Below are 17852 nucleotides of genomic sequence, written 5' to 3' on the forward strand. Positions count from 1 at the left end.
GCTTTCACACTTGCGGCTTTAAGATGCTTCAGAGCGCTATTGCTTTCAGCAATCAGACGCAATTTCTTCAAGGAATTGCAAATCTAGTGTTTACATTTATCTTTTGTTTGTGGTTGACTGCACTAATCTTTGAGGTAATTAAATAATCTCAATCAAGGAGTTCAGAGAAATAATTATGTCTTGCTGTCAATCCATTTTTAAGCACCTATACTAATCACCAGTGTAAGTTAAAGAACTATAGGTGATAAAATGTAAAAATCCATACCCATACTTACCTCTATTTGTATGATTATACTTTGTGTTGTTCATAAATGGAAAACATTTGTGCTCCAATAGTCTGTCTTCTGTCTAAGCCAAGCATCAACTTTTCGTTGGTTGGCTGATAGTCTGGCAGATATCAGAACCAGACTTACTCATCACCTACTAACTTCTCCGCCCTGTTCTATATAGTAACAGAGCAAAGTCATTAAGGTAATCCAAGCGGTCGCCGTGGATACCCCGAAACTTGCGTCAAGCTGTCTAGATGTATGCCCTGCTTTTGTTGCCATAGTAACAGCATGGCTGACCTTGGAGGTGCGACATCCTGTTGTTGAGGGTTGTGAGCTTGTTTGAAGCTGAAACGATCCAGGATGATTTCTGTCATGTTTAGTCAATTCTCCTTCTTTCCTGTCCTCCCCTGCTCTCCCATGGTTCTGTGGTTTTGCTCCCTCATTTCCCTCCCCGTCTCTCTCCTCCTCTGTCCCTGGAGGGAGTTAATACAGGCAGCCGGCTGGTCCCTCCTCTTTCTCGGTCTCGAGCAGCACCTCATTCTCCTCACCCCACCCTTCAACTCACTGACAGGAAGCAGGAGGCAACCTTTGCCTTGCCCTAGATGAGGAAGAGCCGAGCTCGATCTGTTCTGGGCTCTATCTGTGTGAGAATGCGTTGAGAGTTCAGAGGAGGATGTGGTGAGGTGTGCACATGTGAACCTAAGCTTTTATTCTAATCTGCAGTCCTAACACTCAGAGTTTAGTGGAGCATTCACAGAAAAATGATTAGCAGCCATTGTGACTGTTGATTATACCTGTATAAATATTACCTCCCCTCTCTCTCATTTTGAATATGAGTGGGGGGCAGCCTATCTAAGCTGCCTTTATCTCCACCGACTCCCCACCCCCCGTCCTCTTCTCCACCCTCCCTTGTGTTTGCATAGTAGAAAGCGGTGTGGACCAGAAATGTGTATGCACATGGTTGTTTGGAGGGGTTAGCGTGCCTTTAGCCCGCGTATGTGTGTGTGTGTGTGTGTGTGAATGTGGAGTGCACTACATGAGGCATGAGGCAGTGTGTGTTTTGGAGGGGTATCAAGAGAGAGGAGTAGATCAGGGGCTCCAGCTGTGGATCAGTCAGTAAGTGAGGATGGTGCAGCGCTTCAGCCTTCGTAGACAATACTCCAAGGTAAGTTTTGACACACGAGCATCTTTCTCTATTGAAGTAACCTCAGTGTATTTATATTTTTGTGTTTTTGATTCAACTGTAGCAAAATTTAAAGCTTTTTTTTTTTTTATTCTAGCTACAAGCAAAACCACTTCAGATGTTTTAATGTCTGGGCGAGGCATTTCCACTGGTGTCTCTTTTCAAATTTCTTTATATCTTTATCAGTTTATTAAAATGTTAGGCAACATTGTTGTTGAAAGATTAATCTATGTTTTGCTTAGAACAGCAGTCAAAACCCGAATTCATAGTTGCCATCTCACCTCTCTGGTGAATGACATTTCCTCTGGCTGGCATGCTTTTTCGGTGGGATAAACAGAGGCTTCTTTTTATGGCTGCAGTGGTTAAGTGGTTTGTCTTCTCAGGTTATCCCCAGCTTCCTGTTAAACAGCAACTCACGCCACCAAAGTGCAGCCCATAAAATCATTTTAAGCCCTTACCAAGGGGTTTTAATTGTTGTAAACATTTTCTGTGATTGTTGCTGTTTAGATAACAGTAATGACTCACTTTCAATGGCTGCCTGCTTGTCTTCAAACTGTCCCTTGGTGGTAATGTGGGTGAAGGGCTATGTTAAAACCACTCAGAGCCTGCTGTTGTGCAGCTGGTGCTCAGCCTGTGGCATTAATCACGATTAGCTGCTGATTAATTGATAAACTGACTCCACCTTCCCTGCTCATTTTTTATTTTGTGTATTTCCACTTCCAGACACAATGTCACACTTTTTAAAGTATTAAAGGAATTAAAAGCAGACGGAGTGTCTGATATGTTCTAAGGTGCAAATACTTTGTTGTTGGGGGGTAATAGCTAGATATTGTGATGTTTTGGGGAGCAGACTGCTTAAGTGAAGTAAAATGCAAGCCAAGCCTTCAGGCTGATCTTCTCACGTCTTGAGATCTCAGTTCCTGAGGGAGACTGTAGTGTTTCTTTAGTAATACTTTCCTTTAGGGTCTGTCTACAACTTCTCCCCTTCACTAGTGGCTGATAGGATTATTGGAAAAGAAGGGGGTTGGGTTGATGACCTCTCCATGGAGTCACCTCTCTTTTTATTGATTTTTGGTCAGCTTTTGTTTCAGATCATTGATACTATTTTAAGTCTTCAGATTAATTCTACTAGACCAGAATAAAAACTGGTATTTTTTTAAATAGTAGAAGTAAAGCACAACACAGTAAATGTATGTGTTTTGAATGAAATTGAAATAAAAACAGAAAAAATGTCAATCTAAAAATCTTCACGATTTATATTGTTTTATTTATTTTTATTGTTAGCAAAATGTAATCTGCGCTGAATCCAACACTGTACAAAAGCCTTGAGTCAGATACCCTCAAGCTAAGTCTACACCATCCCCGGTATTATATATCTAGCAGCTTCATCCATTGAAAAGCCTATGTAAATACACATAAACAGGCATTTTGGGCTTCTGCGTACAAAACTCTCACATTCACATGTAGCTACACAAGTTTCTACGGTCATTTTTGGTCTCAACGTACAAAACGCTTGACCACTGAACGCATGTTGATGTTGATTGTTAAACCAGGTCAAACTATAACCAATCAGGGACCCGGATTTGGTAGTGAGGAAGGCTTGACATCCACTGTGATTCACGCAACTGTTTGAAAATTAATCATGGAGGAGAAACTAATGACTGTGTTTTGTGGCCGACTGGAACTATATGACACGAGTCTTTCGTAAATCGGAAAAGAACTGTTTAGGAAAAAGTCTGGTCCAAGATTTCTGAGATTTACACCGCTTTGACATTTCGTACCAAGCCTCCGCCAACTGGAGGTGTCAGACATGCACTACTAAACAATAGAAAATGAAGTCCAGTGTGAACACCGGGGCTAAATGCACGTTCAAGTACTTGGGTCACATGCCCAGTGTGAACATAGCTTTAGTAGAAAGAACACAAGAAGTTAAACTCACTTCAGTGTTATTTAAAAGTAAGACTTTTGTATTGTCTGGAACAACCCTAGTGCCACAAACTGGTAAAGTTTCCAGCAAATAACTTCTGTTTATGCTCTGCCTTGTGCTTTAAAGTCCCACTTAGTTCATATTTTTTTCTATTTTAAAATCATTCAAAGTGGTATTTTAATTATGATTATGCTGTTTTTAGCCATAATCAAAAAGCGTGTGTAGTTTTTAATGACACATTTTCTGCACATTGCCAGTAGTTTATTAGAAACTCGCTTTGTGGGTTGTGGATGGGACTATTGGCATGTAAGTTGGACCCGGCATGCCTTTATTTACATGCTCTCTTATTAGCTTACAGCTCCTTAAAAGCCCAAGCTAACATTAACGTAGCAAAAGATGTAAGTGATATCAGAGCTAAATAGGTGTACAGTTTTGATGCTAATGGCAGCCCAGACAGGGAAAATGAAGACGTTTATGGATCTATTTGTCTGCAAGTGAAGGATTTAGAATTGGAGTGGAGCAGGGAGACTCTGGCCCGCCCATGGAGCTGCATCACAAACCCAAGCTTTTTTCAAGCAGCGGGTTTTCATCTGCTTCTGATCCATCATGATTTGGAGAAAGAAATACTCAGAAACTGGGTTTTAATCTTAAATTCTTTTATATATGTTCTCCATTATGATTGTACTAAAATGATACAGGAACATGTTAAAAACACCAAAAAGATGACTTTCATTGAAGTGGGTCTTTAAATGTTACCATAGACAGTCTTATTTTTAATACAATGAAACTTTCAGAAAAGGATTAAGATAATTTCAAGTAGCTAAAGACTTATTTGCAAGGTAGTATTGCTTAAAATTCATGATGACACAAATATACTGAGATGAGCTGTGAAATATCTATGAATCAGTCTTTTTTAAAATCCAGTTGCTCTGAAAAATCGAACAAAATCCTGAGATAACATGACCTGAATGGCTGAGAACCTATAGACACGGACATTAAAGAGAAATTGGATTTATTATATCTCTCAGTGCTGTTACTGTGTGACAGAGTGGTTAGCAAGAGTATCAGTGGCATGGAGGAACCGAGCAGCACCTGATCCCTGAGGCTTGTTCTGTCCTTGTTATTTTAACATCCTCGTCCCTTTGCTCTCATCGTCATTGAGTTTGAGGAGAAAAGGGTTTATGACCTTTGAAGAAAAACAGCCTGGTTTGTCCTGAATTCAGTTTGACGATGTAATGTTTCCTGAAAAGCTCTAAAAGAGGAAGACCAGATGCTGTTTTGTCGCTCTTATGTCATGAGGCAGAAAGATTTATACCTTCTAACTTTTTCTACAAAACTGAAGCCAGAGCTTTCATTTAATCTAGGAAGAGCAGGTTCAGAAGCTTGCTGTTGATTTTGTATTCATCTGAGTTTATTTTGGCTTAGAACAGAGAAATGTTGAGGTCAACACTGGAGATGACATCAGTGTGTTTTGCAGAGAGCGCTTCTTGCACCTTTAGCTGTGTTACATGTGAGTGTGTTCTGTTCTCAGTTTGACAGGAAATGCTATGGTTTCACTTGGGTTTCAATGGGTTTTGACAGGCATAGCAACATTTTTTTTCTTGCACACAATTCAGTAAAAGAGAGGAAGCATATACAGTATAGATTTACACACAGTATAGGTACACTTCAACTGAGAAACAACTATTAAAAACAAATCAATTAAATGATATTGCACTGTTTTAAAGGAACCATGCACCATACATTTGCTTCACTGTAGGGTTTATAATTTGATTTTAAAAGCAAAAGGTTTTAACACCCTACAATGTTTATAAAACCCCAAATTACATGTTAAAAACCCCAAATATTTTTTTAAATATATATATATCTGTAATCCTAGTGCCTGTTTGGAATTTAGACAATCATTCAAGAGCAAACTCTGGTATTGATCGTTGCCTGCGTACAATGCCTGTCCTGTTTCTTTGTTTTTATACTGTCTTAAATGACTTAATCCTGCATTTTTTGTGTCTTTGCATTTTAAATTAATTTGTGAAAGCATTTTTTGAAATTAAAATAACCTAATTTAGACCTAACTAGACTTTAAGTGCTCAAATATATCTCCTTTGTCAATGTTTGTGCTTTTTCTTGGCTCTGTTGTGAATCTTTGTGTTTGTATTTCCTTTGTTGTGCTCTTGTTTGAATTCTTGTGCAGCCTGTTTGTAATTCATGAATAAATAGATGTATTTTTTTTATACCAAGCAGATTTTCAGCTAGTTAGCTTTTTGTCTGCATTTTTCTTCAGCATCTTTCTTTCAGTGTTCCCAATCTTTACCTTTTATTTAATGTCTTGAGGACAGTCTTTTTTTAGCTTTCACCTCCTCGTCACCACGCTCCCTCTCATCTGTATCCAGGCCTCAGACAGTGGAGCTCATCTCCATGGAAACGAGTAATGTTCAAAGGGGGCCAAAGTGGCTTTGCCCAGCTGAATGCTTGCAGGTCGCCCAACTGATCCCATGGCCAACTCCTCAGCCTGTTTGTTGCATTAATGAGCAGTTTGAGCAGAGAACTGAGTCTTGCCTAAAATTAGACTCTTAAGCAATTTGCCAAATCCTTGATTTGTGTCGAGTGGGTTTTGTTCTAAATGTTTATTTAAAGATTTTCTTTTTGTTAAGTGTTTGAAATGTTTTAGTTAACACAGAAGCAGCCATTGCCTTTCGAATCAGAAAGTGGGTTATGTGTCAAAAAGTTCACAGTTGTTTTATCCATCCATCCATTTTCTTGACCGCTTCTTCCCTTTCGGGGTCGCGGGGTGCCGGAGCCCATCCCGGCTACTGATGGGCGAAGGCGGGGTACACCCTGGACAGGTCGCCAGTCTGTCGCAGGGCCTCAATCACACACTCAGTCACTCACACAGTCATACCTAGGGGCAATGTAGAGTCACCAATTAACCTATGAAGCATGTTTTTGGATGGTGGGAGGAAGCCGGAGTCCCCGGTGAAAACCCACGCATGCACGGGGAGAACATGCAAACTCCACACAGAAAGGTCCCAGCCGGGATTCGAACCGGGGCCTTCTCGCTGTGAGGCGAGAGCGCTAACCACTTGCGCCACCGTGCAGCCCACAGTTGTTTTAAAGAAAGGAAAATATCCTGGTGTGGTTCCTTCACCATGGAAAAAGAAAGACCGTAGTGTACTCCAGACAAGTGAAACTGCCACTTTTAAGGTTTGCTTCTTTCTTCCCAATATTCTATTCCAAATGCCTTGTGTTTCGCTTGTGTTAACCTCATGCTGAGAAATGTGCATTTAATATAGTAGAAAAAAACTATTCTGAAGAATGTCTGTTGTTGACTGTGACGCACACACACATCCTTATCCACTGCTTAGCATTCATAAAAACAGACACAAACACCCAGAAATATTTTTCTAAAAGGATGGCAAATAAGTACATCTGTGTGTGAGATTTCAGGGAAACTGTGGTGATGTGTGAGAATAAAATCTTGTGCATAGAGGGTGCTTTAGAATGGAGTAGAGGTGATATATTTTACACGTGCGTAATATGTTCAAGTGTTGGTCAGTGAAACAAATAGAGATATGTGGGAAAAAAAGTTCTATTGATGTTGGCAATACTTATAGGTGGCTTTGTGGTTGACTGTTGAGGTTGTAGATAACAACAAAGAGGTGGTTGTTTTCTCTACTGTTATTAATAGATCTGATAAAAGTGCAGCTTAAGTTCACTTCTCAAGAGAGTACAGAATTATTATTATTAACTAAATTCAAAGAATAAGAGTTTTTTGGGGTTTTTTTTCTATTAATTTCCATTTTGATGTTTTCAATTCGCATTACTTTAGTTATATAACATTGTTTTGGATCTCTTGCTTTTCGTCTACTTAGACAATCAACTTAACTCTGCTTCCTTCTCTCTCCCTTTTTTTGCCTGTGCTTGCAGTTTTGTTCAGAAATCTGAACATGTCGGTAATGAGTCAGTGTGGATCATTCTTTGTGTGTTTATTTTTGGCCTGCAGCTGGTCCTTCCTTTTCAGGCTCGTGTGTGTATTTGTGGCCTTAGTGTGTGTAAGCACATTTATCTCTGTTGTTTTCTCAGCCTTTTCAAAACTTGTCCCTGTTTCTAAAACAGCTGTTCTTGTCTAAAACAATTTGGAGATTACAAGAAAATAAGATCAGTAAATGACAGGGATTACTGCACAGCATCTATGTCATTGCAGGTTATAGAAACATAAAGAACATTGTGATTTTGTTATGGGCTGAGGAGACAGTCAGGCTGCTGATAACAACTAGGTTTGTCATCAGCAGGTTGTCATTTGATCACAATTGAGTGATGCCAGAAAGAGCATCTAGCTTTAAAAACGACTGACAAAGATTATCCATGCCATAAAAAACACAATTAGGAGCAGGAGAAGATACTTCAGCTCTTAGAATGACCCCCAAAAGGGGTAGAATTAATAGATTTCCCTCTCATGCACAGTTTTGGTTAATTTTTTAAGCACGAAGAACAGTTTTGTCCGATTTGACCCACTTGTCTGTTTTTCCAGACTCTCATCCCGTGCATCTCTGTGATTATGCTACTGATTTGTTTTACAGGGAAGTTGTTCATTCCTGAAGGAGACGAGTCGGGAAGCAAAAGGGCAGCCTCTGCAGCATCCCCGCCTGTCTCGGCTCAGTCTATCATTTGTGTTATACTGATCAAATATGGATGAGGCCATAGATCGCTGAGCTCAGCTCTGCTCCTCTGCACTGACCCACTTTGAACACACATTTCAAATCGGATCACACCCTTGAAGTGAATGTCACATTTTACAATTCTTTTTTAAACATTATTGTGTTTTGAGCCTTTTATTTTGCCCCACGTTTGCCCCAATTAAAACAAAATTGATTACAGATGTATTTTGTAAACCTGTTTCGATCTTTTGTTCTAAACTAACCAATTTAATGTGAAAGTCACCTCTATGAGGGTGTTATTTAGTCCAAGTATGTCTCTACGCTCCTTTACTCTGGTCTCCCGTTGTCTTGTTAGCATACATATTCTTTTCAGTACAGTCATGGTATTAGCCCTTGATCCCTTATGATGTGACTCAGTGACAGGAGGCATTAAAGCCCATTTCTGCAAAAAGAAAAACATGTCATTATATGATGCAGTGAAAACTACTACTACTGACAGGAACCCAGCTGGAAATGGGAGATCAGACAGAACTTTAATTACCATTTCTAAAAGACAGCGTGTGACTCAAATTGGGGTAAGGCTTATTCTTTGGCTCCCCCTGGTGGATTTATGTTGCAATTGGTTGTCCTCCCGTTGTTACTTGCAGATATTTCTACTGCAAAGTGATTTTAATTGTGGATTTTCTTATTATAAACATATTCTTTTCTTCAGTCTTAATAATTAAAAACAATGTACTAAAAATGTCATAACTTGTAATCACTGTAATTTAGATTTTTTTTAAATCTATTAACCATTATTTGGAAGGTCATGGTTGTTGTAGTTGGAAGTAAAATCATAGCTGCTCTTGATGCCATTTATTCTAAAAGAAATAATTGTATTAGGATTTTGAAAACATTAGGATACAAATTTTACTATTATCCTCCAAATTAAGTTATATACTAAAAAAAAAAACAAAAAGAAAAACATCAGTCATTACTAAAGAGTAAATTCAAATTCCAAATAATTTTAGCTTCTATTTTGCCTGTAACTGAACCCTTGGATTTTCTTAGCTGCTAATAAGAAGAACATCTGAAAAATGTTGTTTAGATTATCGCAGGCACATAATGATAAGGACTTCCTTTATACTGAATACCACTCCTAATTACACACATTCCTATTATGAAAAATGCATGCTTCCCATTTGCTTCATTCAAACACTGTGGTAAGTCTCAGATGCCAAACCAGCCATTAAGTATCTTTTCAAAGTGGGCAGTAAAGTCAGCACTGGGTCACGATGCGTGGCTAGACCAAATAATCTCCCAAGGCCAAAGAGCTGGGACTGTTTGTTCCAGATTTTTCATTCTCCTATTTATGAATAGAGTGGCATGGGGTTTTTTTTCTGCCTCGCATAGTGGCGCATGCAGGTTGTCCAGTATAAAGCAGGGTCAGCTTTGCATTTTAGCCATTGTCCTCTCTGTTTTAATGCTGCATAATCAGGTTAGGTTCATTTCAAACAGAAACTGTTCAAATAAAAAGCCAAAATATTTCTCCATATTTTGACATCTTTGCACATTTTATTTCCCTGAAAGTGCATATTTCTCTCTTAAATGCATTTCTAATAATGATATACTTTTTAATATTTTGAAATTATCAGAAGATTAAAATATATATATATATATATATATAAATTTAGAACTGCCTCTCACTTTCAAATTCCTTGAGGCATCTAGTTTTACTTTACTTTCTAAGATATTTTAAAGTGCCGGCACTAACTTTGAACTGTCACTTTAACAAATAGTTTCCCTATTGCAATGAACTACATGTGTGTGCTTGTTTTAGACAGTGGATTTGGATGAAAATGGTTTAAAACACATTAAATTTACCATAGATTCCATGACAAATTACTGTTAGCTGTTTCAGCAAGACATGACAAGTTTTAATTGGTGTTTTACACACCTATTATAACCAAATATGCCTGTATTTAACAAGCCTAGTGGTTTATGGAACTGCTAACATGGGTGTTAATTATGTAGTAGTCTACATAAATTGGGAAGAGCAATTCTTTTGATCAAAAAGTTACTGTGCAAACACCTCAAAGATAGATTCACGGCTGTCTCCCTTCAGTCCATGCAGACAGTGCTCTCAGTCTTCTGCCTTTATGTAACTTCTCACACCCCCAGACTATAGCACAGTGAAATCAGTCATCATTTACTATCATGGTGGGGAGGCACTAGGTGTTGTTGCATCATAATACATTATTTTACAGTCTTAATTTTTTAGTCCAATGGAAAGAAAAAAAACGTAACCCAATTATAAAGTTTTCACCACTCATTCTTTTCAATGCATGTTTATCTCTCACTGTTACACTTCATTTCTCCCTTTGTCTCGACTCCACTCTTGTTACATCATAGCCAGCCTCTTGTTTGTCTCTAATGGATTTTTCCAGAACAGTGTGGCTGCGTAACACATGCCTGGGATAAAAACAAGAGTAGGTCCTTCCTCTGAATGACAAGATTCCTTTTCTGGAATGCTCCTCGCGGCTAGTTGCAGGAGATTTGAAAACAGAGTCAATGGGTGCAACAGGTGGAATATTTACCAAAGGTGTAATATTGACGTCACTTTTTGGTAAAGATGTTTCAACTGCAATGTTGTTTATTTTAAAATCTGTCCTGCAGAAGTGTAGTTTACATCTTCTCATTTAAGAGGAAGCTAAGCTTGACTTTGAAGATTTTGCATCATCAGGGCATAAACCTGATTTTAACACCATATATTATCTTTCTGGTCCTATTTGTTACAACTGTATATTTTTAAATTTAATCACAATTGTGTTTTAAATTTGTTCTCCAATTTTTCTGTCAGTGTAGCTGAAATCCTCATACTGCTCTTAAAAAAACAGAACTATTATCACTACATCACCCAAAAAGATGTAGCTTAGGTGTGAAAAAGTCTGTTGTGGTTTGACACATGTCTCAAATTTAATCATTGTTTTGCCAAAAATATGCATTTGTGTAGCACCATGGGATTTAGCACCTTCAAAAAATGTAACCTGTGATTTTTCTTTCTTTTCTTCACCGGATGCATTGTACATATGTATTTACTGGAAATGTTCAACACATTTTTAAACTCACATCAAAAATGTCCTCCTTTTAAAGCATCTTTTCTAATCCCTTGTTTGGCTCCCATTTCTTTACAGTAAAAATAAAAGCCAAAATTAAAAATGTCGTCTGTCAATCAAGGTCTTATTCTCTAATTTAGTTTACTACTTTTGGAGTTTGTTTTATACATGCACTCAAGTTTTACTTTCTTTGTTAAACTTAAATTAAATGGTCCTTGAACTTTCCTTATCTTTGCTTCTTTCACATTTACTTTTACCTCATGTTTGATTTGGGAATATTCCAAAGAGTTTACCACAGTAGTATTTAGTAAAGTAAATAGTCAGGGTTATAGCATTCATGTCATTACCCCTTACCTGTCATTAGTCAAAATCCATCAGATCTTTTCCTATTCTTTTTGTCCTTAAACTCAACATCTATTTTGTGTATTTTTGTCACCTGTCAGTAATTTGTGGTCTTGAGTTCCCCTTTCTCCACTATGTCACTTCACAGCCTTTGTTCTATTTAGGGGTGTGAGTGACGATGCAAAGGAAGGTGTTGTGTTGAGTCATCCTGAAGGCCTGGATAGTTACATTTTGAGGAGGAGCTGCTGCAAGACATATTCAGAGTGTGGAATTTTGTTTTATTTAGATTTTTTATGTTTTGCTATTCTTCAAGCTATCATACCAACCATGACCCCATTTAAAAGAACACTCCACAGATTACAAAAAAACTTGTATAATATTCCAATATAATTTGTTTGATGTTAATAACTGTTGATGATGTCTAACGGGGTCCTCCATGAACGCTTTGTGTCATCAAACTTTAGCTAACAAGCTTTCTGACTGAAAAAGCTCCCTACAGAGTGATGAACGTCAAAGATCTGCTCAGCTCAGAACGGATAAAACGGCTTAGGTTTGGTTTATCTTGAAGCCTCTTCTTTTTGCATGCCAGCTCATGAGGGCAGTTCCTCTGTCTCTCCTGACCTCTAATGAGTTGTATTGGAACTGATTTGCCTGAAAACAGATTGTAAGTTTTCACAACCCCTAAAGTTGTAAATGTATACTGAATAAGTATTTTTCCATGTGTCTCTACCAAATTGTGTATGAGGTTAAAACATCACATGTCTCACAAAAGTTTTAAAACACGTTTTTATTTATATTATTATAGATAGAAATGATAATGTCATTATGCTACTTTTTTATTCAACCATTTTTGTTTTGTCATTTAAATTTTTAAGCTGCAACAAAAAAACCCAATGCATTACATTTTCTAAATATTATAATTAACCTGCTAATTTTAGTAGCAGCATCCTCAATTATTAGACAGTCGATTGCTGAATATTCTGAATTGTTCTTATGGTGTGTGGATAATTGTAGTAAATCCATATTTGCAGTAAAGTCTCCTGATTTTTGCTTGTTAAAAGCAGCTTTCTTTTATTTTGAAGTCAAAGATTGTTCTTCTGTTTCCTCATTGGCTCTTTTCTGCAAAAATAAATTTTCCAAATATGTTTGTTTTTTGTTAACTTTACTAGCTTGAGGGGGTTTGCTTTAGCATTTGGCACAGCCACTTTAAGAAAGTAGCAGATGCATGTTAGCACGTGATCAAGTGATTTTTTTGACATGTGTCGGTCAAGAATTAGTCCGATGTACTGGGTAGAATCCAGTGGTTTTCCAAAATAAAACTTCATTCAGAAACAGATTTTAGATAAAGCGGAAAAAATATAGGTCCTTTTTTTTTTTCTCTCTCTCTCTCTCTGTGGCCCGATGGAAACTGTCCCACAAACCGGTACCGGTCCACACTGTCCCACAGACTGGTACCGGTCCACAGCCTGGAGGTTGACTTCACATTAGTGCAAAAAAAAGCTTATTCTAATGTTTTCCAGAGACACTATTAAATCAGTCTATTAAATCTGTGTGTCTGGGATAGAGCATCACTCTGTATATGTGCATTGTTATCAAATGTATAGTTTTTATTTCCCAGGGAATTTTTAATTCATTTCTCGGTCATTGTTGTTATTCATACATTTAATTTGATGATGTACGATTCATATTTGGACTTCTTTTCTGAAATAGATTAACAAAACAATATTGTGTTAAAATATGCTTCAGTTTTATCTGTTTCCAAACAAGACCAGGTGAAGCTTTTAAAAAAAGAATCTAGATTATCCAGCATAGTGCATTGACTCAGTTATTGAAACATATAATTGAGAGGTTTACTCCGTATTTGTCTTCTGCCTGAGCTAACCAAAGTCTTTAGGGCTGAGTTAGTTTAGAACCAAAGCCCCCCTCCTTCAAGAGCCTTTCTCACAACCCCTTACTCCGTGCTTCTTCTCTTGGCTTTTCTATTTCAATGACAGCTCCTGGTGGGCTCTTTTTTTCTGCCTGCTCTCTTCCTCCTCTCACATCCGTTCTTTGGCTCTTTGCTTCACTTCTTCCTCTTGGGATTTAAAGTTCGATAGACTTTTTTGAAGACTCAAGTTCACAGTAAACTCTTTATTCCTTTGCTTCTGCCTACATCTGACCTGGTGAGACTCCAAGTGATTAACTGCTTCTGTTCTGACATCCCAAACCCACATCGGAGGGGTGCTTTGTTCCAGACGAGTCCCGCCTCTCTCTCTAATGCATGCTGGCATTGACAGTACTGCCTGTCAAAACCCATATTTTATCTCCACAGTCCTGTTACTCCGCTGAGCACGTGTTTGCTCTGAAGCACATCAATGGCCTTTGAACAACGGCTGCTCTGTTAACTGGCAGCATGATTCTGTCTGCAACTATCCATGGGACTGATTTATTGAAGGTTATCTTCAGCACTTTGTGGATTCTGGATGTCCAGTCAAGCCATACAGTTTTGATTCTGAGTTGTCAAGATAGATGTCGGTCAAATGGACTTTAAGTGGACCTTTTCTAAAGATTGTCCTGACAGATGACATCCCTTCAAGAACTTCGCTTTTTTGCACTCTCAGGTTTTTACCAAGAAACACATACACAGAAAAAATATACATTTGACTTCCTGTCCAAGCTGTGTCTCTTTCCTATGGAGGGCATCCTTAACCTGGTAATGTCTGACACTTCTCCACTAGTATCTCCCACCATTGTTGGCTTAACTTGGATATGCTTTGTTTTAGATACAGTAATTTGTATGTGTTTATTGATCATTTTATTTCAAAATGTAGTTTTTTTTTTTTTTACTTTAGGGGTGGGATATTGTGTCAGTAAGATTAACTTCTTGTCACTGGATCTCAGGGTTTATCTCAAAGGGTCTCTCTTTTCCAGACATTCACACTCTGCTAAAGGTACAATCTTTCTTTGCAAATGAAATGTGAAAATAAGACTATGTGCTGAAAGAATGCAGACTTTTTTATATTTTATTTTAATAGTACTCAAAATACTTTGTCCAGAGAAATTTGTCCTTTAGCCAGCAAGATACACATTAATTCAATGTTTGAGTGAAACACATTTTCTTCTTGCTTCAGTCAGTATCCTTAAACAGAAACTGAATTTACTGCAATACTTGGTTTTGCGCATTTAAACCATAAGAATGAGAATTTACATTTAAAAAAAAGTTAGTTTGCAGTCAAATATTGTATGGTAAAAAGCAAAACTACTAAATGCTAAAGTGTAGTTAAGCAAGGTGGGTTGCACTGTGCTGCTGAACACTGTCACTTTAACTATTATCACATATAAACATGGACAAGCTCTATTAGCTACATTTTTACATCTATATTTGTCATGCAAGTAGTAGATAAACAACTACTTTATTATCAAAGTGACAAAATATGAATAATGTAGTTTTAGTATACACAAACACCAATCTTGCTTCCATATTTATCTTTAGTTATATTGAACTCTGCAGATAAAAAAGTTGAGAGCAGCTTGGCCAGCCTCACACCACTACTGGACATGCCTAGGCAGCTCCCCTGACACCCACAGATGTCAGGGGAGCTGTGGATCAAGGTAGAGTTCTGAGAAATAAACCTGATTTGGTATAGTTTCCATCTTTATGCATGAAACTATTTTTTAATTGAAACACAAACGAACATCAAAGGTTTTTTTTTTCCAACCTACTCATTAGAAATGGGAGGTGGAGCAGCTAACAAGGTTCTAAACTTTTCCGTTCTCCCAGACAAATAGAAAAAACCTTGACCCTGTATGAAATGACAGAAAGAGTCCTAAGGTGTTTCAAGGTGTTTCAAACCCAAATGTTTTACTCAAAACAATCACAGGAAAAATCTGTGCTTTTAATTTGATCCTCTCGTTTCTACAAAGTTTTGTGCTGAATGTGCTTTCAACATGTGGTGTTCATACTGAATTGTTGCTACATGACAGTAGCGCATGTTACTCAGTTGGTGCAAACTGTTGAAGAGATGCAAACCTTACAAATCCTACTCCAAACTTTTATTCTTTCACAGCTCTATTCCAATATATGAAAAACTTGATGTTGTGAATTCTGTTTGAATTCAGTCATATTCATTTCTCCTTCATGATAATTTTTGAAATGGTTGGTACTTCCTTGTTTTGAAACTGACACCATTGAGTCCCATTTTTTAAAGTCTTGAATTTAACCATGATCTTCCAGTCCTGGGGTGGACTACCACTATTCCACTTTGTAACAATGACCCTTTGTGCTCTAATCTTTAGAACATTTTGAAGAGCTGTTATTCGAATTGGCCCAAGATGTTTGACAAACAAAGCATTATATTAGATAGCTTGAAGTAGGAGTTTATTAGGAATTAAAATGTGGTATTTTGTGTTTTTGCTCATATGTTTTTGACAATTACTGTAAAACTAAAATGCATCTAAACTTTGAATCTTCTTCTCTGTAGCATTGCATTTAGTGTTTGTATGTTTTGTCATATCAGGAAATTATGAAAATGAAGCAAGCAAATAGGATTGTTTGCTTTTTGTTCATTTGTCTTCTATTTTGTTTATTTTAAATGCTTAGTTTGGATCATTAATTAAGTGTTAGATCCAAGTAAAACAGACTGCCTTTCCATGGGTCTAACCAGCTTTGCTTGGATCAAACACATTTACACAACCTGAGTCTAGCAGCAGGCTGACCCAGTTTAGAAACCTAAGCAGAGTGAGTGCATTTGTGAGTCTGTGTTTGAGAGGGAGAGGACCGTAGAGAAAAGGGGCAGGTTCAAGCAGACCCTTTGTTTTTTACTGATAAAGCCTAATCAGGGTGGGATCAAGTGGCTCATTCAGCTGCAAACATACACAAGCAATTTAGCTACACAGATTCCAGAGGTTCAGCCCTTGTTGCTTTGGTTAATCTACACATTAACATGTTTGGTTTCGTTAATCTTGAAAGCCCTCATTTCTTTAGATCACAATAAATAACAGGTTTAATTTACCACATTAGAACTCAACATTTGACAATTACACTGATCCAAGAGCTATATCAGTTTGCTAGTATAACTGTGTTCCTAAAATGTGTAGCAAAAGGAACCACAACTGTAGGAACAGTGCATCAGCTATAACTGATAACGTGACAATATTTTATTTATAATAAATTCAATTTATTTTTAAGGCACCTTTTAAAGTGCTATGGATACTGTGCAGATAAAAAAACACAAAGTGCAGTAAAAAATCTAAACAAAGACAAAAAAAATAAGCTGACAGTAAAAAATATTCAGTTGAAACAGATGGGTTTTGAGGCTGGATTTGAAAATGAAGCTCCTGATCTCTGATGGGAGCGAGTTCCAAAGTTTGGCAGCTTTGCCTCCCCGTAGACCTGAGACAGATACAGCAAAGAGTCAGGTGAAGGGAAGGTGCAGGTGGTGCAGCAGGAAACTAGACAGATATGGAGGGGAGGGATTGTGGGTGTCTTTGAAGGCATACAGCAGGAGCTTGTAGTCGATTCTGAATTTGACATTGAGTCAGCGGAGCTGTTGCAGGGCAGGTGTGATATGGTGTAAGAGCTCCAGCTTGAGAGAATATAAGTGATGCCCACGAAAGATAGCCTTTGCACTAAGGATTTTGTGGGAGAGGATGTCAAAGACTGCACTCAGTCTGCATCTAGAAGATAATCAGGAGTTTTTATGAGAGCAGTGTCAGTACTGAGATGGAAACCAGATCAGAATGGTTATCAGAATTATTATTATGCTGTTTTTAGACTTTTTTTTTAAATTGTCATTTTCTAGGACATAGTTTCTGCAGATTGGCAGGAACTCATCCGAATTTCGCCTCTGAGTTGTGAGCGGGACTGTTGGCATGGAGTAAGTCCACCCCCACATGCCATCACCCATCTGTTTACACGCTCCCCCGCTAGCTGACAGCCCCTCACACCACAACCTAACATTTCTGGTACAACAAAAATAGTTAGCAAAATTGGAGCTATCCAGTTTTGAGCCAGATGCCTGCTCAGACGAGGAAAACAAAGATCTATTTTCTGTAACTTCCTTACTTACAAATGGATGTATCAGAATGGAGCAGAGCAGGGAGCTTTCGATCTGCTCATTGTAACTTCTACTCTGCTGACAAGGAACTAACACAGTCAACGAAAGGGCGTTGTTTCAGTGCCAGCTTGTCCAGGTGTACATGCTTATCACACTATCTTAACCACTGTTACTGTGAACTCCAGTTCAGAGAGTCTAGCTGGCTTGTCCTTTGTCCTCTTTATCTTTTAGTGAAGAGAAATGTAGTTGTTAATGAAGACATGTTGATGGTTCTGTTCATTTAATGCAACAGGAATGTCAACAGCTGTTTGTCACCCTGTTGTGCTCTGATTTACTTATTGACATG

At 37.9% G+C, this 17852-nt stretch overlaps 1 protein-coding gene across 4 annotated transcripts in view; it reads left to right on the forward strand.

Annotated features, from left to right (window-relative positions):
• tmcc1a (transmembrane and coiled-coil domain family 1a) overlaps positions 1-17852 on the forward strand; it is a 41350-nt gene that overhangs the window by 15073 nt on the left and 8425 nt on the right. The window contains exon 1 of one of the 4 annotated variants that reach the window (XM_024292762.2): positions 884-1434. The exons of 2 other annotated variants lie outside the window; for them this stretch is intronic. In XM_024292762.2, coding sequence (XP_024148530.1) covers positions 1396-1434 — 39 coding nt within the window. In that variant the 5' untranslated portion in view covers positions 884-1395. Of the gene's footprint in view, positions 1-883; positions 1435-13886; positions 14164-17852 lie in introns of those variants that run through there. One more of the 4 variants, XM_024292760.2, reaches the window with a different exon arrangement.

This window comes from Oryzias melastigma, linkage group LG7 (genome assembly GCF_002922805.2).
Source record: "Oryzias melastigma strain HK-1 linkage group LG7, ASM292280v2, whole genome shotgun sequence".
In the NCBI taxonomy this organism is placed as follows: Eukaryota; Metazoa; Chordata; class Actinopteri; order Beloniformes; family Adrianichthyidae; genus Oryzias; species Oryzias melastigma.